This window comes from Ursus arctos, chromosome X (genome assembly GCF_023065955.2).
Source record: "Ursus arctos isolate Adak ecotype North America chromosome X, UrsArc2.0, whole genome shotgun sequence".
Lineage (NCBI taxonomy): Eukaryota > Metazoa > Chordata > Mammalia > Carnivora > Ursidae > Ursus > Ursus arctos.
The window spans coordinates 4,569,245-4,594,787 of NC_079873.1; the positions used below are offsets into that span (position 1 = coordinate 4,569,245).

At 46.3% G+C, this 25,543-nt stretch overlaps 1 protein-coding gene across 1 annotated transcript in view; it reads left to right on the plus strand.

Moving 5' to 3' along the window:
• LOC130543292 (steryl-sulfatase-like) overlaps positions 1 to 25,543 on the plus strand; it is a 156,258-nt gene that overhangs the window by 108,119 nt on the left and 22,596 nt on the right. Inside the window, 2 exon segments of the mRNA XM_057309954.1 lie at positions 4,855 to 4,992; positions 21,655 to 21,814. Of these exon segments, the coding sequence (XP_057165937.1) occupies positions 4,855 to 4,992; positions 21,655 to 21,814 (298 nt within the window).

Below are 25,543 nucleotides of genomic sequence, written 5' to 3' on the forward strand. Positions count from 1 at the left end.
CGTCTCTTGGGCAAGACGTAGAATTTGTTGTGTGCATTGCGAAGCCTTCTGTCTCCTGTGTGGAATATCATTGCCTGATTCTTGACAGTGGCTTAACCCTTGTTTGTGGAATGAATAAATGGCATGAAGGAATTCTGTCAAATCTAGGCTTCCCCTGGAAGCCACATTCACACCTCGGGAAGGAAGGAGCCAGATTTGTACATTCCCAAGTTGTGTCCTTTCGGTTTACAAAACTCTGGTCTGAAGTTGTTGTTTTTTTGATAAGCTCACTCTTGTTGTCCCCAGTTAAATAACAAAGTGCCCCTGAAATGGTCTATTTTCTGTATTTGTTTCATTCAGGGAACAATGTGAGAAAGCTTTGGAAATAACACATTTCACTTATAAGCTATCCTGCAGCCCACCATTGGTAATTCGAAACTATCATCCTGTATGAATTGGTATCATTATACCTTGAGAACCTTACTGAAAAATAATATTTGTGGACCTCTGACTTGCAGCACACTGCTCTGAAAGCAAGAATAATACACCAGCATTTGTTCTCATGGGAGATTTCTGTTCAGCATTTTTAGGAGAGAAATATGTGAGACCTTTATGGGATCAATCTTATGAAAACTTAAACAGATAATGGGCTTCGGGCTTTACAAATGAGATTCTGGCATAAGACCTAAACTGTGTGGGATCCAGAGCGCATGTTTTGGGGAAGAAAGAACTCAAAGGAAATCAGAAATCTGACAGCATCTGCACACATTGGGCCAAATATTCCTTTGTTTGTAGATGCATGATGGCCTCAGCTAGATTTCCGTGTATTAATCCCAGCCCAGCTGAATAGGGCACTTTTGATGAAAAAGATGGAAGTCATCACTCTAGGCAATGAATGAGAAAAATTGATGGGGACAAAGTAAATATCTTATCACAGTCATTTGGAGGACTGGGATTGTGAGGAAATCCCCCTCCGGGCGGGGGCATGTTGGGACAGGGAAAGTTATAATATGTATTTCAATAGAAAGAGTCTGGGTAGTTAAGTGCAACACAGATTCATCTGGACATGGAAGGAGCCTGCCGGGGAAACGGTCAACAGGAGCTGTAGTGAGCTCGAACAAAGAAAATGGGTCTGCAAGAGACTCTGAGAGCCCAGCCCCCAGCACACGGCCTGTGTTCAGTAGAGGCTTCCTAACACGTGTTGGATACATGGATGAAGAAGTCTTGGATGTGACATTACCTGTGAAAAGGCACTTTTTGAAAAAGTGGCAGGCTATTTTTGGAGCAGTTTTAAGTTTACAGAAAAATTGAGTCGTAAGTACAGTTTGCATAGTATCCCTTTCTTCTGCACACAGTTTCCCTTAGAATATCGTGGGTTAGAGCAGCACATTTGTTGCAGTTCATGAGCCAATGCTGATGCATTGTTTTTGGCTAGAAGTCATAGTTCACCATAGAGTTCACTGTTGGAATCCTGCATTCTGTGGATTTGGGCTGAGGTATTAAACATGTATCCGCCATTATGGTATCAGAGACAATACTTTCATTGCCCTAAAAATGTCCTGTGCTGCCTGTTCACCAACACCACCCCCCGCAAGGCTGTGGCAACCACTGATCTGTTTACCGTCTCCATAACTTGCCCTTTTCTGAAACGTCACGTAGTTGGAATATCATACGTACGTACCTTTTCAGATTGGCTTCTTCCACCGGACAATAGGCATTTCAAGTTCCTCCGTGTCTTTTTGTGGCTAGATGGCTCATTTCTTTTTAGTGCACAAAATATTCCATTGTCTGGTGGACGATCGTGTATCCGATCTCCTACTAACGGATGTCTTGGTTGTTTCCAGGGTTTTGACGATCATAAATAAAACTGCTGTGAATATTTGCGTGAAGGTTTTGTGTCCGTACAAGTTTTCATGGATGACACATTTAAAAAAATTCATGCAAAGTTTCTTCTAAATATATGAAAGGTGAATTATATTTGAAATGGAGGTGCATGGTTGCACACCCTTTTGGAAAATACTAATTAGGACACAAGGAAGTAACATCTTCAATGCTCTGCTAACTACTTGGTCTCCGTTATTTTACTTAGAAATTGTTGTATGAGTCCAAAGGGGCATTTTCTTTCAAAGTATAAGTGAGGGTTATATTGTCTTATTTCTTCTCCCTACTTCAACTCATTAAGCTAATTACCATATTCAAAATGATATGGCTTAAATTGGTGTTAGAGCCACATATCCCCAAGCACACAGGTGATTTGCTTTGCTGTACCAAATAATACCACAATTAATGTCTGCCTGATAATGATTTATCCTGGGAGACGAATCTAGAATGGCCCTCATGCATCTTATTCCTTGGTTCTGAGTATGACATTTATGTATATGGTGTGGCTTCTTGGAATGTTTATTATATGAGTTAAAAAAATTGAGAAAGATTGAACATACCATAGCCTGTGGCATTTGCAATCAAATAGCAAAAATATATTTTGTAACAGATGACTTGGGTTTTGCTTTTGCTTCGGAAATCATCTGTGCCACCTCCATGGACAGTTGGCTCTGCAGCCCCCATACTCCCTTTCTGGACCACATAGGTGAAGGCGCAGCCCCAAAGTGGAGGGCCTGTCCCCACTGTGGCATGACCTATGTACCAGGTAGAATGTGCTCATATTCACGTATTCCTCCTGCTGCTAGGGATACCTGGCATCCTTACAAAATTTAAATTGCTGTGGTTATCCTCCAGTTATGAGATGGGTGCCCCCACTAAATTTGGTTCCCATGTCTAGACTAATGATGGCACACCTACAGCAAGAGGCTATGAAAACGTTTATTACTTACATAATGAAGCTTTCTTTGGGAGGAGCAAGGTGGCTTCCAGGCTGGTCTGAAAATAGCTTGAGAGTGATGGGAAAGGAGAGTGATTGACCTTTCATGGTGGGAGGAGGCAGGGGTTGGGTGGAGCATTCAGACAGGGGCTGGTATAGCCTGAATCTCCCTCCCCTAGCACTGCAGGGGACCACACCCAGGCTTTCTTATTGGCTAATTGGGCACAAGTCAAATAAGGACTGGCAAGGCTTAAGACCTCTTCGCAGTCAAACATCAAAAATGGAGTCAAACCCTAATACCTCAGTCAGAGTATAAGTGCATGCGTTAACTTTCAACGTTAAACTGGTAGCATGTGATCTCTGTGGAGATCACAAATTGTATTCCTGTACTTTGACCATTATTTACTTCTGATCTGATGGCTGACAACAACTTCCTAATCAGACCATCCATATTTCAGCCCCTTCTGTCTTCAACCAGCTTCAATTTTTTTTTTTATGGAAAATTTAGGCATAAATAGAAGTAGACAGAAAAGTGCACAGGGCGCCTGGGTGGCACAGCGGTTAAGCGTCTGCCTTCGACTCAGGGCGTGATCCCGGCGTTATGGGATCGAGCCCCACATCAGGCTCCTCCGCTATGAGCCTGCCTCTTCCTCTCCCACTCCCTCTGCTTGTGTTCCCTCTTTCGCTGGCTGTCTCTATCTCTGTCGAATAAATAAAAATAAAATCTTTAAAAAAAAAAAAGTGCAGTAAACGTGCATGCACCCCCGATGTACATTTAACAGCCGTGAACTCATGCCTAATCTTGTTTAATCTATACCCCATCCTCTCTTCCCTTCCTCCTGTACTAATTTGAAGAAGACAGGCAGCTATCCTACCATTTTGTCCAGGAGTATTTCAATAGATGTCTCTATTTTCCACCCTCATGTCTTGTTTTCTCCTCCGTGATTCTCATGGAGTCCATCCACTTAACTATGTAAGGTTTGTGAGTCTGGCCTTTGGAATAAGGTTTAACCCTTACTTCCCTGCTCTCCAACTTCCTAACTTACTGTGAGCTTGAGCAGGTCACTGTCCTTACAGAGCGCTGTTGCTCCCATCTGAGAAACGGAGCCTGCACTGTTTACTCATAGGGTTTCAAGTGGTCTAAATAAGAGAGTGTGTAATAAAGTCGTTTGCAGGCAGAGACTGCTCAGTAGATGGTACCCGTTACGCTGACTGCTTTTGTTGAAACTGTGATTGTGTTGAAGTATTGCTATGTGGGCAGCGTAGTGCACAATCTCAGGTGCGGGGAATAAGATGGGGGCAAGAGAAAGGAAAATATAAGGAATGCTGGCACTCTGAACAGATAGTCCTACTGTATCTGCTAGTATCTATTATAAGTATTAAAAGAGGGCATTCATCATAAAATATTTATAGACATAATTTGTTCATATATGAACATTTGCGGTGCCCGGGTGGACACAGTTGGTTAAGTGTCTGATTCTCGGTTTCAGCTCAGGTCATGATCTTAGGGTCCTGGGATCGAGGCCTGCATTGGGTTCTGTGCTCAGCATGGAGTCTGCCTGGGATCTGTCTCTCCCTCTGCTCCTTCCCCCACCCCCACTCTCTCTCCCTATCTTTTTAAAAAATAAATAAATCTTTTTTTTTTTTTTTTTTTTTAAGAATAACACTGTTGGTTTGGTGTTCTCCACTGAATAAGGGAAACTGGTAGACTTCTTTATATCTTAAGGACCATAGCACCTTCCTCTAAGTGTTTCATGATCTATGAGTCTTGTTCTTCTAGAATGCTTTCTTACGTCTCTGTACAGAATCACTCCGTGATGCCTAGAATTTCAAGTGATGCTTCTAGATGACACTTAGTTCAGTGACCAAATCTTCCAAGAACCTGCCACAGGTGGGCTTTCTGATTACATTGCAGCCCCTGGTGGGACCAGTGTGGGACAGCTACAGTGCACAGGAGCATTTCCTTCCCATCTTCAGAGAAGTCGATAAGAGCAAATGATCTCCCTTTCTGTTGTAAAGATGGAACTGCGCTAAAATGGAACATTTCTCCCCTTCAGGGCAGATGTTGAATGTTCTTGATGAGTTGAAACTGGCTAATAACACCCTTGTCTACTTCACCTCGGATCAAGGAGCCCATGTGGAAGAGGTGAACACCAAGGGAGAAGTCCACGGAGGCAGTAATGGAATCTATAAAGGTGAGGAGTCTATGAAGGTGGGAAATGCCAGTGTCGGTAAGCTCTGGCCTCCCAGCTTACCCGTTGGGCACCTTTGCCTTGATCTTTGAGCTTTGACATTGTCCCTGTGCGACTTTCCAATATACAGGACTTCACTGTGTTCCAGGCATCAAACAGGGAAGTGACCAGGTCACTGTTTCTGTTATGATCCCCACGGAGATTAAAAGCACACTTTCTAGGTCAAGGCATTAGAATGAGGGCATGTTCACCCAAGGTAAATGCAGCCTCTATACTGGATGGCTGGTTAAAACAATAAACCCGTGTATTAGTTTCCTGTTGCCTCTTGAACAAAATCACACAGACTTTTGGCTTAGAACCACACAGTTTATTAAGTTATTTTTCTGCAGGTTTCAAGTCTACGATGGGTGTCACTGGTCTAAAATCAGGGTGACCACAGGGCTGTGTCCTTCTGCAGGCTCTGGGGAAGCATTTGCTTTCTTGTCTTTTGCAGCTTTCTGGAAGCCATCTGTGTTTGTTGGCTGATGACCTCTTCTTGCATCTTTAAATCCAACAGTGCAAAAATCTTCAGACCTCCCTTCCTCTCTCTTTCTCTCCAACCTGTTTCCATAATGCCATCTCCCTGACTCACTTACTCTGAAGGACTGCTGTGATTCTGTTTGTCCCACCCAGATCATGCGCTGATTTTCCCATTCCGGGGCTCTTCGTCACATTCCCAAAGTCCCTTTGGCTGTGCACGGTGGCATTGGCACCGGTTCTGGGGGATGAGGATGTGCCTATCTTTGGGAGATGGTTACTTTGCCTGCCCCGATGTGCAGTAGCTTTCAGGCTCACGCTTCGTTCCTGCCTCATTAGCTCAGCTGCCTCCATGACCAGTCAGACTAGTCACTGGGGAGATGAGAGAATGCAAAGTAGATCTGACCCAGCTACTGACCCTAGGTTGCTTGCAGCATGCACATATTGTGAGTATAAGACATACGTATCTCATCATGATAAAAAGGGACCCATTTCACAGACTTTGATGAGAGGCCCAAAGGGGCATATCCGTGCTGAGGGGTAGGACACCCACCTGAATCTGCAGGGGGTTCTTGCATCATAGGGCAGGATGAGTGGAGGTGACCATGCTGAGCCATCGTGTCCCAGCTAGTGAGGGCCACCACCATAAGACAGCAAGATGCGTAACACCCAGAAAAGAAGGTGACTAACATTTCCCTAGCATAAGGTGATAAAGTACTGCTCTTTTATATCCTCTCATATGGATGTTTCGTAGATTCCCAGGGATGCGGGGAATCCAAGTTTACCTCCAAAGATAGGAAAGGACAATAAATAGGATGGTTTGGTCTATTAATTGGTTTAGAAATATTGATTGGGCTGTGCATCTGGCCCTGGGCCTGAGGCAAGAATAAATATAACATGTGTTCTGTGCCCTGGAGGAACTCAGGGTCAGCTGGTCGTTCGGTGGGTGGATGACTGAGCACGTGGTCGCAGGAAGCCTAAGCATGGAATTTTTAGTAAGGGCGTCAGTATTTTTAGGCACAAGAAATAGTGGTGCGTGCGGCAAGAAGAGCCTCAGGAGGCCTGGGGGCCCCGGAAATGTTTGCAAAGTTGGCAGGGCTGGGATGAGATAGCCAGAGCGTGTTCTTGCTCTCTTGTTCTGCTTCTGGCTCTTTATGCCCGGCCAACACTCACGCAGTCAAGCGCTGGGCGTGAGAAGCAGCACACGGCTTGTCCTGCAACGTGAAGGAGCTGGGTAGCGCTGCGTCTCAGAGCAACGAGGCAGAGAGGTGGAGAGAGGGTGGTGTGTTATCTGTCCCAAACATGGCATGCCTTGTACTTCTGTTTACACCTCCGTATGTGTCTGCAGTCCTCTTAACTCCTGAGCACCTCAGGGCAGGGACCTTGCTTACATGTTTGGTTCCCTGGAACCTCGGACAGGAGGATTCCTGTTGAGCGCTGGTCCAGATGACCTCCATAGGATGTGCACGCCCCTTCCTTGTCGTGCCCTTGTTACCTGACCAGGATGTGGCATGAAATGCTGTCGGATGCGGGTCAGGTGAATGACTCGTCGTGTTTCATCTATGCGGGACTAACCGTCCCCTGCAGCCCCTCTTTCCGCCAGCCCTCCCTCTGTTCATCATCTTATTTGAGTGTAGGGAGAAGTGAAAACTTGGGTCGGAAAGACAATGTCGAGGGTCCCGGAGAACGGTTGCAAACCAGGGTTATCACAGAGCCCTCACAGCATGTCGGGAGCCTCTCCCTGATTTTCTTTTTTAAAGAAACATATTGGATGTGTGAGCAGTGTTTTGCTATTTTGCTTGACTGCTAGAAATACCACGAGTGTATGACACTGTGTATTAATATCTCAGCTGCGGTTCTGTGGCAAGCATTATCCCTTTGTCAGGCTGAGTTGGAATCAGGCTCTCGGTGCAACATTGTAAAGATGCTCTGCTCTCAAAGGAAGATGTGGTTTCCTTCTAGTGGTAGGAGATGACCAAAGGCTCTTCTCAATGTCACATCTCGTTTTGTAAAGCTGCAAACTCTGAGACCCTCGAACGCAGAGGAATCGCGCTCTTTAAACTCCCTGATCAAAAGCGCATCTTTTTCTGAACAGTTAATGATTGTTCTCCTCAATCAAAACCTCTCGAAAAGATCTTTAGTGTATGAGCGAGGGCTTCCACCATATTAACCAGTCAAATCTACTTCCCTAATGAAATCTGAGGGTGAATTGGATACAGTGGCTACAGTTAAATCATCCTTCTCCAGAATTCAACACAATCTTCCTTTTAATCGTGGGGACAGAAGATCCTTGCGGTAGTCTTCATTTAAACAAAATAATGTAATATTATAGGGGTGAGGGAATAGTGACACCATTAGTACTTTCTCTCGTGTTCTTTTAAAGGAAATGTGTTTGCAGCATGAATCTCCTATTTAGATTTTGAGAAGGGTAAACCATGTTGCTCAAAAGGCTGTACCATCAAAGGAAATTGAGAGACAGAAATAGGGTCCAGTGTGGACTGTGAATGTGACCCTAGTGAAATTGGAGCAATCTTGGCAATGTCTTCATCCTAACAGCTCCTGGTACGTTTACTTCTGAGAGCCTTCTAAATCAATTTTCCTTCCGCTGTCCACATGTTCTGAGTGATTGTGTCAGCCTAATAACGCTAGCCCACCAAGTAACGATCCATGTTCCCACACAAGAATTCAGGAAGCGTTGGCTCCGTTAGTGTTTTTAGTTAATCTGATAGTGTTCCCACACTGAGCTGTTAGGATTTTCGCCAAGAGCAAGATAAATAAATGAACAACAAAATGCCAGAACGTTTGCATTGGCCTGTGACCACATACAGTGGTTAAATGTAAAAATTTCAGCAGGGCTGTTAAAATATTGAAAATGTGCACCCTGCTAATGTGAGAGCGGGGATTAGGAGTCGGTGCTTTAAAGGAACAGAGGATTTACGATCTCCGTGCAATCCTGAACAGTCTCTGCTACGCACGGGTTGTGGTTCTCTGTATAGTTACCTGGACGAGTGTTGGGTCTGAGGTGGAGGAGTCCTCAGAAGACCATCTTCATTCTGCACCCTCACCTGGACCAGAGAAGTTTAATCGGAGCTCAAGGCAATAGTCGTGTAAATAGTGGTTCTCTTGTGGAGGGAGCAGCTGGCCCCGCTCTACGTCACTTGATGTCTAAGTCAACGTTTGGAGCCCTTAAAGCACTTCGTGTAGAGATAGGTGGAAGCAAACACTTCGAAGCTTCTTCTAAACCATGAGTGCTGGCTCTCCCTCCTCCGTTGACCTGCCTCTCAAAGGTGGAGACCTCTGAGGCTCTGTCCCGAGTCCCCTTGCTTCCTTACCTACACACTCACACTCTATGATTACATCCAAATGCATGACCTCAAGTGGCATGGGAGTGCTGGTCACCCCCACACCCTGCCTTGACCCTTGCTGGGAACCCCAGACTCCTCCCTCCGGCTGCTCACGTGAGGATGCTTGGTAGACACATCCTAGTTAACAGATCCACACTAGAGATCTTCTCCAAGACTGCATGTCTCATGGGCTAACCCATGTCATTGATTTGCACCAGTCTTCACTCGGTGATTCAACCCCCAACCCCCTTGAGCCCCCAAAGCCTCTTTCTTTGATCTGCCCTCTACCTCATATTCCAACAGCGTGTCCTATGAACTTTCTCTTCTAAGCATACCTGACATTGATCCCCTTGTCTCCTCTCCAACCGTTACAGCCTCCTCCAGGCCAGCATCACCTCCAGTTCACCTCCCCTGTGGGTTTGCCGATGGTCTTCCTGATTCTTCTTTGTCGTCAATCCATTCTCTGCCCAGGTCACTGTACCGTGTTGAGTTTCCTAGGGCGGCCACAAAGTGGATGGCTTACAAACCACAGCGAGTTATTCTCTCTCTCACTTCCAGACACCAGAAGCCCTAAATCAAGGTGTCAGCAGAACCATGCTCCTTCTGAAAGCTATATTGGGGGATCCTTCCTTGCCTTCTGGTGGTCACTGGCAGTCCTAGGCTTTCTTAGCCTGTAGACGCATCAGTCCAGTCTCTGCCTCCTTTGTCTTCTCGAGGCTGTTCTTCCTTTCTTAAAACACTCTACTATATTCCCATCCACTGAGAAAGAAACGTGAAGTTTGCATGTTGGCAGTACACGGGCCTACCATGACCTAGAGCTGCTCTATCTTCCTCATGCCTTTCTGGTTTTTCCAAGATTTTAGTCTTGTTTCCATCTTACAGCCTTCCCATTGCCAATTCCTTCTGGTGGGAAGCTCATCCTCTGGTCTTCGCGTTCCCGTGTTGCCTCTGTAAGATCTCCCTGGACCCCTCAATCAGAACTTCTTGCCCCTGGGGCGCCTGGGTGGCACAGCGGTTAAGCGTCTGCCTTCGGCTCAGGGCGTGATCCCAGCATTCTGGGATTGAGCCCCACATCAGGCTCCTCCGCTATGAGCCTGCTTCTTCCTCTCCCACTCCCCTGCTTGTGTTCCCTCTCTCGCTGGCTGTCTCTATCTCTGTCAAATAAATAAATAAAATCTTTAAAAAAAAAAAAAAACTTCTTGCCCATGCCAACCACATACTCAACATACCATCTTGTTATAATTTTTTGTGCATCTGATATTGTCTGTTTATAATTTATGTGCTTATGATCTGTCTCCCTTCTTATAATGTAAACCCCGTGGGAGCAGGGATCTGGGGTGCCTTATTTGCCCCTCTGTCTCATTCCTACAATAACTACATTGTAGGTGTTCAGTAGACACTTGCTGAATGAATAGTGAACATGTCCCAGATTTCTCTTCCTTCTGCTCCTGGTACCATACCTGCGTATCTTCCCCTTTTTCACCTAAAATACCCTCCTGTTGCTGGGACCAGAATAACTTCCCTAAGATTTTCTTAGAGTCAAGTTTAGAGTTTTCTGCTCTTTCTCAGAGGAGAAAAGTCCCTGTAGTGTCGGAAAGAGAACGGTAAGACCAGCTCTCGCTTCATTTCCATTCCTGTCTCCAGTCAAGGTCACCCTGAAGGAGGCTCTCCCCCCACCTCCGTTTTACTCTGCCTGAAGGCAAGTAATAAATGTCAATGGAATGGATACATTAACTCTATGGACGGCACCTGCAGAAGCGTGGGGGTGGTGGAAATCCTATTTTCCTGAGCTGTTCACGAATGTAGACTTTCCGGGCATGCAGAAAAAGGCTTTGCAAATTCCCTGACACCTGTGGCTGAGGCCCTGCACTCCTGGCATCTCTCCTTCACCTTAAGTGCAGACTCCAAAAGCAGCCAGTTTGACCCCTGTCCATACCGCTTGTGAGTTGCTTCTTCCACTCCCTGAATTTGGCACGTCATGCCCTCATGCAGTAACACAGCTTTCAGACAGCAGTTGATGCTTTTGTTGGAGGAAAACCAAACCAAACCAAACAGCAAGAGGGTCTGGGAGTTTATTAGAAGGCAGTTATGTAATGTTTAGGCTCTGTCTTCAGATTTTGATGGATATTTTCATCAGCTTCCCCAGAGCAGGCAAAGCAGCCCCGTCTTGCTGGTGTGGGTATTCAGTGTGCCGGGAGGCATCTGCAGCCTTTTCACCTTTGAAAGAAGATTGCATGTGGTCTTCATTTATGCTGTTCTGTTACATTCGAGCAACAAGCACTCATATATTGACTCTGTACAGTACGCCAGGCGTGGGGCTAGCTTCTAGGGCATGAAGGCCAAGGATGCAGGGTCCCCGAGCGCTTGTAGCTCATATTCTAATGCCGAGATGGAGATCTACAGAGATAATTTCAGAATAACGAACTGCTGTGCTAAGGGAACTCTCGGGAACGGACGGTTAGAGGTAGTCAGCCCAACCTGGACTTCTGAGAGCCTCCCAGGGGAAGCTGACCTTTTGCAGGCTGCTGTTGTTAAGTGTTGACGAGGAGAGGAAAAGTGAGGAATTCATTCTAGGCAGGAGTGAGATGCTTACGGTGAGCAAAAAAGTAGCTCGGTGTTGACAGAGATGGAAGACTAACCCAGGAGGGTCAGGCGATGTGGCTGATGAGGAACCCCACATCCACGTAAATATGTCCCATAGGAATGTGTTACACAATAACCATTGCCATTTGGGTAGTAGTAAAAATTGCATGTGAACAGTATCGCCCAAATCCAGCATAAGGAAAGGGTAGAGGCACAAAATTAAGGATAAATTGAGGAATGACTGTGTATCTGGTCCCTCATCTTTAGAGCTGGAATAATATGGTTGTTATTAGAGGAACATCCTAAAGAACTTTTGTGAGGATTAACAAGTCCGTGCGTGCAACGTGTTGGCAAGCGCACCCAGGATGTGCCAGATACGACTGTCATCCACGGGAGCACAAGACCTGTGACGGCATATGTGTCGTTTTACTTACTTCTGTATCCACAGGACCTACAGCAGTGCCTCACGGCTTCAGAAGTCACTTCAGACTGATTACATGACTGGAAAAGAAATACTTGAGCTTGGGTTCGAAGGATGCATAGTTGGAGTAGGCGAAGACAGGACTGGAAGACCTTGGTAAATCCACTGCTGTTGGGTTGTTGATTGGAGAGAAGGGAGGACATCCGTGATGTGTCTTGTGATTTTAGCTTGAGTGGTTGTGTAGATGGAGATTCTCTCGATGAATTAAGACTCACGGGCAGAGAGCTATATTTGGTTGGCACGTGGGGAGGTGTATGAGATCGTTTGGTGTAAGAAGAGAGTCAAAGACCAAGCCCTGAGGAACTCGTACCTAAAAGGTGAGGTGGACAATGATGATATCATAACGGCAACATAGAGTGATGTGGGAAATAAGAAGAAAACTTGGAGAAGAGAAGATTCAGAAAAGAGCATGAACGGTGAATGGTGCGAAAAAGGCCAGTAAGATGAGGGCACAGGTCCATAGCATTTATTACCCATGTGATGCTCACAAGTATATTTTTAGTGGAAAGGCGGGGGGCAGAGGATGGATGGATGGAAGGGTGGGGCAAGGGGGAAAATTTCTCACGTTCTTTTGAGAAATTTGTGCAGGGAGGCAGACTTTTGTAAGCAGGACTTGGTCGTGGGAAGGATCTAGACTTACGGAGAACAGATACATTTTCATTGAGGGGCGGTGTCTTACTGGGGAGATGTCAACTCATGCCCAATACAGGGGTTGGTATTTGGTCAAGAATATGATGGATGATGGTGTATTACATTATCTGAGCCAACAGTCAGGACCACACAGATAGGGCAAGATTAGCAAACACCCTGAACGCTGCAGTGCCATTTGGAATGATTGGGACTGTCCACTTATCCAGAGAACATACCTGCAGAATGCTCAGTTGTCTTAGTGCCATGATGGAAGGATTTCATTGTGCTGCTTTCACTTGGCACAACATATGGCTGTGATACCACAAAGTGAATGACTGCAGTTTGGGACCATGGTTCCAGAATCTGTATCAGGGGGCACGGTTCATGCTTGGATGATGCGTATTGGATTTACTCAGTTTTGAGCCATAGCAGATGCAAGTGATGTGGTCTGGTGTGGTCTGTGCAGAGGGAGGCTGGGGTTGCATGGCGGCCAAGTGCAAGACAGTGGGAAGGATGATGCTATGGACGTCAGTTGATTAAGCAGTGAATTAGTTTGTTTTCAAGCGCTCGTGGTCCTGCTGGGATGATACGATGTGCACAGAATTGATCTTCATGATTGTCAGGCATCCCTTAAACAAGAAACTGGAAACATAGGAAGGAAATGGTCGGTAGGAAAACATCGTCTGCCGTGGTGGTCATAGGAGGCTTAAATCAACAGGACGGGCATTATGTGGTCCAGGCTTTCAAGGATGTGTAGAATCATTTGGGGATTGGCAGAGCAGACATCCAGACGCAGAACTTTCTAGAAGGTGAGATGGGACAAGCGGTTTCCTGGGGCACTAACGTGAGACTTAGCTGAACCACGGTGTGATCTTGCTGAGGTGGGTCAGAGCCTGGACACGGTCTGCCTTACATTCTCTACGTGTTTTAGTTTTCGTCTCGCAGGAGATATTAAGAAGGTGTTCAGGTTAGTGAAGAAATATGTTGTTAGTAAAAGCCTCGCGGACATTTCTCCTTCATACTGTAGGATTTAATATCGCGGAATAAGGTTTGGTCGCTGCACTCACCCGAATGCACCATCTAAATTCAGTAACTCAGGGCAGGGCTTAGCTAACTGTGGCGTGAGGGCTCCACACATGGGGCCTGGTGCCTGATTTTGTAAATAAAGTTTTATTGAAACACAGCCACACTCATTTGTTGGTGAGATGTCTCCAAACAAGACAGAAGAGGTGAGTGTTGGGAAAGCAGTTATGGAGCACTTGAGCGAAGTTGTTGACCAACCCCTACACGGACGAGTTAGCAGTTTGATGTCAGGTTCCTTAAGGAGTTACTCTTAACTTTTTAAACTGTGTCAGTTCATTTCAAGGGTGTTTTCCAACGCTGTACCCCTCCTTGGAGCACTGACATCAGGAGACCGTTGCTGTTTATTTTGCCCTCGAAATAGGTTGATAGAAGCCAGATGATTCTATCTATAATTTATGGGGTTCAGTGCCTCGAATGAATAAGTCAAGAAAAGAGTAAAATATAGCATCTTGGGTGAGAAAGCATTGAATGCAAATCGCAACCTTCATACGTATCAGTGTAGTTTGTGTCAATCCAGAGAAACCCTGTTACGCGGACATGGGGAAAAATGGCCAAGAGGGTAATTCGTAAAACTCTGCTCCCAGATCAAGCGTACGAGTGACTGGCATATGCTCTTGCCACTGAAAGCGATTCGACCTGTCGGGTGGCAGCTTTAGAAAGGACAAAAATTGAAGCCTGGTTCGAAAGCAGCCGTTCCTGACAAGAGTCTGGTGGTACATGCTAGAATTTTCTCTGCACTCACCTGGAGAAGTTGACAAGCTCAGCCATCATACCTCTGTGACTTCGCGTCATGGCAAAGTGCCATCTAGATGAGAGACTTGTGACTTTGACAGTTACTTGACCAAATTTTAAATTTAGACCTTGCTGCTTTTCTCTGCTCATACATTTTCAGGAAAAAAAAAATCCGCATTTCTTACCGTTTCTCTCTCTTTTTTTTTTTTTTCCGTCCTGTAAACCGTCTCCAGCTTTCCTGTGCTTACACCTCCTTCTCGAACTAAATCAGGCCTCTGTTGAGTGAGGGCAGGTGTTTCTAGGGATCCCCCGTGGGCTGTTGACTCGCAGTCAGAGGGGTCACATGGGGTCACGTGAGCTGTCCTTGGAGACTTGGAGTTTCTGTGGGGTGAGATGCTTGTTCATACATCGGAGCTGTAGCTGGTGCTATCACTTGCTGGCCGTGTCTTCTTGGCCCGAGATTTGGCAGCTGTGACATGGGGTACCTACTTTGCAAAGTGCGGTGGGGAGGGAATGAGTTAATATCCTCAGGACCTTGAATTGTTCCTGGACTATGGGGCACTCTGTCATCATTCCTGGTCGTTGAAAGTCATTGCGTGATACAAACCTGCTGCGTGAATGGAGCTCAGCGTTGGAGCTCCTGTGAACTTCATTCGGGAACAACCATCGCAGTTACTGGGAGAGCCGCAGTGTGTGCTGTCCCTTTTCAGCCCGATGGGCGCATTTTGCACATAGCCCTTTCCATGGAACACGGCAGGAGGAATGAGCCTCAAAGCTACACCATCTGACAAGTAAGGATGTTTGCTCATGAACACATGCCTGGAAATGTGTGATCATACTTTATCAAACATGTTGCTCCCTGGCGAGAGTGTGCACGGATGTGTTTATCCTCTGTTAAAAATTTAAAAAAGGTTTTTTTTTTTTTTACCATTCCTGTTGTAAAAACACTCCTTTTACAGCTTTAGAAAACTGGGTGAGACTCTGATATATTTATTGATATATTTCTCTAGTTTCTGCATATAAATTCAGAACTATAAGATGAGAGACTTAGACTATACATAGTGGGTTCATATTTTCCCGACAGAGTGTAATAGTTCATCCCGAGTATGATGGTTTGTCTTCTGAAAAATAGCTGGGGATGACACCATACCTGGTCCTGCCGCCCCGTGCATACAGGTGGTCAGTGGATGGCTGCGTTTGGGGGCTGCAGGTACACTGGCTCGCAAGGAAGTCCTGTGTCTTCCTGGAGGGTGCTCTCAGCATCCCACCTGAGCACGGGGTAAGTCCCTTCCCTGCACCCACGTAGAACTGTTTGCTGCCAGGGGGCTGTTTGTGGGTTGGAGCTTCCTAGGGGATCTCGACTCTCTGGCAGGGTGTGACCTCTCGAAGGACTCTTGGGGACTTTTGTTTTCAAAGTGGTTATACATCTCATAGGTTTTTCTTCCAACACCCAGAGGTCTGGGACCTCAGCGAAGTAACTAGAGCAGAACAGATCCCTGATATTTGAATCATGATCTATACGTACCTTGGATGAGCCTGTGGATTGCTATGGCACTGTCTGCGTTGTGTGTGTGTGTGTGTGTGTGTGTGTGTGTGTGTGTATAAGAAGATAGGCATGTATAGAAATAGTAAGAGAGATGGAGAGTGTTTGGTTTTCTTATGGTAAGATTGAGTCTTATTCACAAAATAAAAGCAGATATTTCCATTGCTGGTTTTTCAGCTTTTTTAAAGTATGACTAATAAAAATTGTACATATTTAAGATACACAATTTGATGTTGGGGTGTATGTAGACATTGTGAAATGATCACCACAATCACGTTATTTAACTTAGGCAATACTGCACATAGTTACCGTTTGTGTCTCCTTTTTGTTGTGGTGGTGGTGAGAACACCTGAGATCTACGGTCTCAGCACATGTCATGTATACAATGACACAATGCAGTGTGGTTTAACTGCAGTCACCTTGTTGAACATTAGATCCCAGAACTCACTCATCTTGTGTAACTGAAACTTTGTACCCGTGACCAGTATCCCCCCAACCCCAACCCCCTGCTGGTGGCAACCGCCAATCTACTCTCTGCTTCCGTGAGTTTGACTGGTTTCCATTCCTCACGTACGTGAGATCACGCAGTATTCGTCGTTCTGTGTCTGGTGTATTTTACTGAGGACAATGCTCTCCAGGTTCACATATGCCATTTCCAATGGCAGGACTTCCTTCTTTCCTCTGCCTAGAATTCCACCGTGTGTGTGTGTATAGCCTCTCACATTCTCTTTATGCATTCATCTGTTGATGGACATTTATTTCCATATCTTGGCTGTTGTGAGAAAAGGTAAGTGTCGGTGAGGATGTGGAGGAAAGGGGGCCCTCATGCACTCTTGGTGGGAATGCAAAGTGGTGCAGCCACTCTGGAAACAGGATGATGCTTCCTCAAGAGATTAAATACAGAATGACCGTATGATCCTGCAGTCCCGGGTCTGGGTACCTATCCAAAGGAAATGCAGTCGGAATCTTAAAGAGAGGGGCGCCTGGGTGGCACAGCGGTTAAGCGTCTGCCTTCGGCTCAGGGCGTGATCCCGGCGTTCTGGGATCGAGCCCCACATCAGGCTCCTCCGCTATGAGCCTGCTTCTTCCTCTCCCACTCCCCCTGCTTGTGTTCCCTCTCTCGCTGGCTGTCTCTCTCTCTGTCAAATAAATAAATAAAATCTTAAAAAAAAAAAAAAGAATCTTAAAGAGACATCTGTGCCCATTCATGGCAGTGCTATTCTAAGACACGGAAACTCTATCCAAGACACGGGAAGTTTGGCCCGTCTCAGTCTCACTCACATGTGGATTTGCAGCCAGTTTTCCCTTTACGTTCACCTGGGGAGCCCCCAGGAAACCGTCCTTGGACATTGCCTTTTTCCTTAAAGAAGATACATCTTGTTGACTTTTGGGAAGATAAGAGAATGTGCTCAGTGTCCCAGTTTTTCTTAAGCCTGTGGTTCGGGAGTTGTCTTCCTGAGTTTCTAAATCCAGCCCACCTGTGGTCCTCTTCCAACAGTATACAGGCAAGCCAGCACCAACTCTCTTTTGCACCAGACATGAAATGGTATCAAGGAGTTGTGCAAAGTCACAGAGTTCGGTGTTGGACAAAGCTGGGTTTGTATCTGTGCCCTAGGTCACTAGCTCAGGGACCTTCAGTACGTAACTTTGCTCAGCCCCCTCAGGGATAGGTTTAGATCGCCCCCATCTATAAATTGGACAGCAGGGGTGGCACGACTGTGGGGTAGGTGTAATGGTTTAACAGGATGAAATGCATATTATAGGCCATCGGATTTTGCTTCTATAGATGGGAAGTCCTAGTACTGCCCCCATGAGGTAGATGTAAGGATTTAGTGAATGAAGTGCATATCATAGTCCATATCACTAGTACGTGATCAGTTAAATTTAGCCACTAGAAACAGTACATATAGGACGCGTAGGTGGCTTAGTCGGTTAAATGAATGACTTTGGCTCAGGTCATGGTCTCAGGGTCATGCAGTCGAGCCCCGTGTCAGGCTCCCCACTCAGCCCAGAGTCTGCTTATCCCTCTCCCTCTGCTCCCCCCCACCACTTGCTCTCTCTCAAATAAATAAATAAAATCTTTAAATTTTTTTTTAAAGTCCATATAAAACCGTCTGAAGTAATTTGTATCGTTTTCCCTGATGGGATCCAGAGAATGCGAACTACTTAGTCAACTAGGGGAACACACATATGTCATCTCTGTGTATTTAGTATAGTTTTTACTTTGGAAGCAGTACAGATTAACAGAATTACAAATATTAAACATACTTATTGCTTTCCCTGCACCCAGCTTCCCCCAGTGTTAACTTTCTGCGTAACTACTGTTATGTGTCAAGAAATTAACTTTGAGAGAGCGCCCGGGTGGCTCAGTCGTTAAGCGTCTGCCTTCGGCTCAGGGCGTGATCCCGGCGTTCTGGGATCGAGCCCCACATCAGGCTTCTCTGCTGGGAGCCTGCTTCTTCCTCTCCCACTCCCCCTGCTTGTGTTCCCTCTCTCGCTGGCTGTCTCTCTGACTGGCTGTCTCTGTGTCAAACAAACAAATAAATGAGATTCACTTTGGAACATCACGTTGAAGTGAACTATGCATTTTCCACTAACGTGCTTTTTCGTTTCAGGATCCACTCTGTAACACCACATTGCACCTAGGTGATACATTTTCAAAGGATTCTTTTTCATTATTGTGGTATTTTGGGTCCACCTTCTGATTGATTTATTCGATTTTATGTTAACCAGTGGGGCAATAAATATATACAGTAGCCATTAATGGAGCAAGATCTTTATGTTAGGTAGCAGACTTCCTTTGTCGTTCATAAACTGTAAGTGAAGTTCTACGAACTTGATGTAGTAGGATAGTCATTGCGTGTTCATCTCGTAGAAGGATAAATGCGTGAACATTCTCTGAGCTTGATCCCATACATGGAGAAACAAGTGAAAATCCTATGAGGATTATCTAGAAGGAGAACAGGTGCATATTAGAGTTAAGTCTGTGAGTTTGATCAAGTAGAATAGATTTAAAAAAAAAGTTCCATGAGCTTAATCTAGTCGAATACTAGGTGAAAATTCTATGAGGTTCATCTGGTCAAAGGAAAAGATGTGCATATCCTGTGAGCTGAATCTTACAGAAGGATAAACAGGTGGAAAATCTATGAGTTCAATCCAGTAGGACAAAGAGGTGAACGTATTACGAGGTTCATCTCATGGAAGGAGAAGCAAGTGAAAATTGTATGAGGCTTTTCTAGTAGAAGGATTTGCATGTGCATAATCCGGGAGACCGATCTCGATGAATAAACAGTTGGAAGTCTTTGTGCTTGATCCAGTAGACGGATAAGCAAGTTTAAATTCTGTGAGTCTGGATAAGCAGGTGAAAATGCCATTATCTCGATCTGGTAGAATGGTAAACAGGTGCACATTCTGAGTTGGATCGAGTAGAAGGATAAGCAGGTGAAATGCCGGGAGCCTGATCTATACAGATAAGCATGTGGAAGTTCTATGTGCTCCATCTCACAGAAGGATAACCAGACTACTTCAGAGTTGAGAGTCCTCCTGTAGCCCATTCCGCTATTGACAGCTTGAATAAATTATGACAAAGTATTTGAACTTCCCTATTCTTTTTTTTTTAAGATTTTATTTATTTATTTGACAGAGATAGAGACAGCCAGCGAGAGAGGGAACACAAGCAGGGGGAGTGGGAGAGGAAGAAGCAGGCTCATAGTGGAAGAGCCTGATGTGGGGCTCGATCCTAGAACGCCGGGATCATGCCCTGAGCCGAAGGCAGACGCTTAACCGCTGTGCCACCCAGGCGCCCTGAACTTCCCTATTCTTTGATGTGATATCCGCGATGCAAGAGTAACGGTATTTGTCCGATCATTACCTTAAGATCATGTTGGAAAGATTTAGTGCGATACTTTTAACTTCTCGTGGAGGCCGTTCTAGAAACTGCAGACTATAATATGAATTCGTGTGTGGATTTTCCCTGATGTCTGTGCGTATAAAACATTTAGTGCCTGGAGTTTAAAGATCTTGCTTATAAGGGGAGTTCAGGCTACAGGTGTGAGCTATGCAGTTCATTCTGCAATGGTCAGACTTCAGTGTGCCGTCATCAAAAACCAGCATGACGAAGTCAAGCTTTGCTTTCGAGATCCCTTGAACCTCCAGCAATCCATTTTTTAAGTTTCCACGGCATTTGCAGCCTTTGTTAACCATGCATTGTATTCGTGCATTCTCTCCCTGCGATGCATCAACGTTCTCCTTCGGCTTTCTTCATTTCACTTTTTCATTCTTCTTCTAAAGTCTGAAAAGGTATTTTCAAGTAGCAGAACATCCATTCTCTCCCTTCTTTCCAGCCTGATGTCCATGGTTATTCTTCCCGTGGTGTTCAGCTGTGCTCAGCACATTTAAAGCCATGGGGAACTTTCGGGGAAACCATGCATCTGGTTTTACGTCTGTCTGTGTGCTACCTGCATGGCCTGGGGGGATCCGGCCCTTGGGGCTCAGAGCTCCGTGCGGGCAAGCCTCTTCCTATATCCCTCCAGGTGCATTCCTTGCAGGTCTTGGAGAACATCTTCTTTGCAGAGCCACTCCCCGTGGAGCTTAGCTTACCACATCATCCCCTCCCTACACCCCTGTCGTGCTCTTATCTGCTTATAGTCGAGTCACCTCGTACAGTCAAAGCTCGTTTCCTCAACGAAAGAGTAAGAGCCGTCCTGCGAGTGAAGTACTAGCATTGATGAAATGGCCATCTTGGGTGCTCTCCTCCTGTTCTAGGCACTGGACTTGGCGCTTGGGATAATTCCATGTGATACTCAACCGACTGTGTTGGGGGTGTGAGGCACGGACGCCTGAGCCCCAGAACTGGCGTTTTCCTTTCCTGTGGCAGCCCTGACAAATCATCGCAACTTCAGTGGCTCAAAACAACACAGATTGATTATTTTATAGTTCCGGAGTGCAGGTGTCCAAAATGCGCTAAAATCAAGGTGTTGGCACAGCTGTGTGCCTTTGTGAAGGCTCCGGGGGAGAATGTTTCCGTGCCTTTTTCACAGTCTAGAGGCAGCTGTATTCCTTGATTTGGGGACCTCCTTCCATCTTCAGGGTTGGCCACATAGCATCATCCAGACTCTCTCTGCCCTGACTCTGAGTCTCCTGCTTCCCTCCTTCCCTTATAAGGACCCTTGTGATCAAACTGGACCCACGCAGATAATCCGAGATCCTATCCCAGATTATCCTGAGGATATGGTACCCATATAAGGTATACCTGCTTCCCTCCTTCTCTTATAAGGACCTTTGTGATCACACTGAACCCACTTAGATAATCCAGGATCCTAAGCCCTTTGGCCATGTAAGGTACCACATCGCCAGGTGTTGAGCATGTCAACATGGGCATTTTGGGGTGCCATTGCTTTGCCTACGACCACTGGTGAAAAGTAGCAATGGAATTTCAACTTTGTGACTCTGTAGTCATTGACTTGAGTCCTCTTTTGCTCTGAGAGTTGAGTTTCTCCGATGACAGTCGTAGCTCGTGACCACCAGGCAATGCTGGCATGTGCCGTGCATAGTAGGGGCCGTGTCATATTTTCTTCACCACCATGGATGCTATATTGCTCACAAAATTTTTATTGAAACCATGTAATGAGAGCACTTGGTTCTTCCAAATCACCCACCCCTTGCCGAACATTGAAGAGCGTATTGAAATGAGCCTTAAACCAAGCTTTGAAAAGACATATGTCTCCCTGTTGCCTCTTTTTTTGGTCTTCCAGGGGGAAAAGCAAACAACTGGGAAGGAGGTATCCGGGTTCCGGGCATTCTGCGGTGGCCGGGGGTGATAGAGGCTGGGCTGGAGATTGATGAGCCAACGAGCAACATGGACATATTTCCTACGGTGGCCAAGCTGGCAGGATCGCCGTTGCCCGAGGACAGGTACCGTGACTCAGACGCACTTGGTATTGTGTCATTCGGAGCTCACAGGGGCGAGCGTGTTCTGGTTTGCCTGCACGATGGCATTGCTATCTCCGGCTGGGCTTATGATCCACGTCCAGTTAGGGGACCGACTGGTGGGGCCGCCGATGCAGAAACACCGTCAACCCCATTATCCCAGTGGGAAATCAGCAGCAAGGTGTGGTGTGCATGCACGTCTTCTCTCTCGCGAGCCTTCCACTTTCAACACCCCAGTGATCCTGTCTCTCCTGGCTATTCCTTCCATGGGCTTATCATAGGGCAGCTGGGCAGCTGCCTCTTTGACCCACGCTGTTTGGCTCTCCTACCTTTACTTGGGGTCCCCCTTAGCTGCTCTTTGCTGCAGCAGCAAGAAAGGCAGCTGGATCCCCCGTTAACGGCCCTCCCTCCCAGCATGTCTTCATTTAGCAAGTTCTAAATGAAACGTCTTTCTCTTAAATTTAAATACAACTTCATATGACATTGCCAATGGTTTCTTCTTAAGTGTTATTACCAATCTGAAGAGTTTTAAGTGAAGCATGCTGATTAATTGTTTTCATTAGTTTGGTGGCAGGCCAGGCTAATGTCGTGCAGGCGGGCTGCAAATCGTGTTTGAATTCAGCTGCCAGCAGAATGAAGAGGGAACGGGAAAGCAGAGAGGAAAGCACAGCTCAGCCCGGGCTACGTCCCTGGGTAGCTTTGCTCATATCCTGTTGTTTTCAGGCTTGTTTTATTGTTTATTGTTTCCTTACTATTTTCAAGTTTGTTGTTTAGGTGTATCTTACCCCCAAAACATGCACACGAGCACGTGCACACACACACAGACACACACACACAGACACACACGCTAGAGGCAAGGCAGCATTGGACAGCTCGGCCCCTCACCAACTTTGCGGTCTCAACACCCATATGCATTCTTCCGTGACTGAGGAACCCAAAGACCTTTGTATATGTGGGTTATGTCTGTCAGCACTTATCATAAGAGCCCTTGAACCTGGAAGAAATTCTGAACACACAAGAGCGCCCACGCGCACCTTGCGTCCGTGGACAGTGATGATGTCATCACCCGCCACAAATCCCCTGCAAAAGTGTGGTGTGTGCTCCTGTGGGGGCCATTGCTTCGAAGGCAGAGAGCATTTGGTATTCTCGTGAAAACAGTTTTGGCCCCGTGGGCCCCCTGAAAGGGTTTTGGGGGTCGCCCTGGGTCTCTGGGCCACACGCTGAGAGCATCCGCCTAAGAGCATGGATGCTGCTTGGGTACCAGCAGCAAGGTGTGGTGTGCATGCATGGTCTTATCTCTCGCGAGCCTTCCACTTTCAACACCCCAGTGATCCTGTCTCTCCCGGCTATTCCTTCCATGGGCTTATCGTAGGGCAGCTGGGCAGCTGCCTCTTTGACCCACGCTGTTTGGCGCTCCTACCTTTACTTGGGGTCGTGGCTTCCCCGTTGGGTACGTGTTTCACTTCATGGGTGTTGATTCCCCATCTGGAACGTGGCTTGGGTAATGGTGCTGACCTTATAGTCTGCATGGGAGGAGTGAAAGCGCGAAAGCTTGTAAAGCACATGAATGGTGGCCATTTTTGTTTTTCCCGCCACATTGAGAGGGAAGAAGTACATCAGCTCAGTTCTTTCTTCTCCAACACTCAGTGATTATCCAGAATCCTAGAACCCTAAAGGGAGAGGGCTGACGGGAAGTTTTAGGATCGACTCTGGTCATATTACTCTTTTGTTGCCTCAATGACAGACAGAGAAAACATGGCAGCAGCAAGCCATAAAAAGCGTTACCTTCTGTAAAGCCAGAAGTCTCACGCCCTGTCTCATCTACTCATGGGCCCTTGTTCTTACCCTTGGAGTACAACTTAGTCTTTCCTTAAGGAGTGCACACAGGGTGTTCAGGTAATTTCCTGAACGACATTTTTCTCTCACGGCTCATAATCTTAAAATCAGCACTACCTTTACCCTCGCAGTACGGGTAAATGGGCTTCTTTGCAATCAGGGGAAAGACGGGGGAGGCAAAGAGGGAAATCCATTAAGGGAGATCTTGCGGCTCATGCCTCCCACCCAGCCCAGTCGGAAGCTCATGGAGGTCACTCTGTTTTCCTTGAACGTGCCCATTGAAGAAGGAAGCGGCCTCCCTCTTTGGCAGTCCCAAAATATTTCATGTGGGAGCCGTGACATTGGTAAGAACCCCCTTCGCCGTATCGAAGATGCTTTTCGTGGATCTCCGTGATGCATGTTGACCCAACTCAATGCGACGGTGCTGGCTCAGGGTGGAGCTGTAGGGCCCCGTAAAACGCCATCATCAGCCTGGAGATGACACGGAGAAGAAAACGGAACTCTGCCTCCAGATCCTTCATGGAAGTACAATTAATCACACAATATCCTCATTAAATCATGTTACCAACCAGGTCCAGACCACATTCTCCTATATCTGCCCTGGAGACCGGGAACATTGAACGCAGTGAATCTCACCTCAGCGACTCTTTCCCCCAGGGGTCGTGGACCATGTCTTGGAGATATTTTTGATTGTCTTGACTCAGTGTTCCTGGCGTCCAGAGGCCAGAGATGTTGCTAAAGATTCTGCCAGGCTCAAGATGGCTTCTCACAGGAAAGAATAATTCAGCCAGCATGTTGGTAGTGCTGGGGTTGATAGACACTGGACTCAGGTTCGCTCTTGTCCTTTTATGGAAAATATTATTATAATGTATTAATGTCATCAAACCTTTCCAATGAAAGCATTTAGACAGTATCCCCATATGTGTATCCATCCATCAATGATTCACAAATATCTCTTCCTTAGAAGATAGTCTTAACTCCCCCCGCCAATGATTGGTGAGGTCAGCCCCCCTGATTTCTTGCGTGAGCAGTATTAAATTTACATTTCTCAGGAGAACAAACTCATTTCAAGGGTCGAACCCAAGCTGTGTGACGAGAACTTAATGAGGTACCCTCACATCTTTCTGCGTGTTTTGTGGGAACAGGAGGATTTCTGTTCAAAAGGCCCCTAGCCTTCAGGTATATCCTCGTCGTGCTCAAGAAACGTTTTGAGTCTGGTGGGTGGCCGTCCTGACCAATCAGAGCTTGGTGGGAGACGAGAAGCCCTTCCCCACAGGGTTTCTACTTAGGTCAAGAGAGCAGTGCTCTGGGGATACGCGGAAGAGAGATTCGCTCGGCAGAGTCTCAGCGCTACTGTGAGAATGATTCTCTCATTCGACCCCGTGGCGTGCCTGTGTGAGATTCCTCTCTGCAGTGAATTTTTCCTTCACACATACTTCACTGATCCATTTGCATTCAACGGCACGGTTTATCAAAAGAACTTTTGGTGCCCATTACCCCAGGCGTGTTCAGAAAAATCATTCCCCCATGTCTCCAAATGAGCTGATTCTGGAAATAAAGGGAGGGCAACCTTTTTTTTTTTTTCTTTTTTTTTTTTGGTGATATAAAACATAGGCAACAGGGTTGACATGCGTAAGAAGAATGTATAATGAAATGTATTAATTCCCGAAAATGAAAAATCTTCCATCAGTCGCATCTTCGGAAGCAGATAGAATATTGCCAGAGGAAGCCTACGACCATGCTCGTTGCTCACGGATTTCGGTGATGAAGAATTGTAACGTGCCCTAATTGGTTATTAAACCTTTGGAAACTTTCTAAACTCTAGTCATAGACAGTTCAGCTGGATCGGGAAAGGAAGGGGGGGAAGGGGGTGCTGAC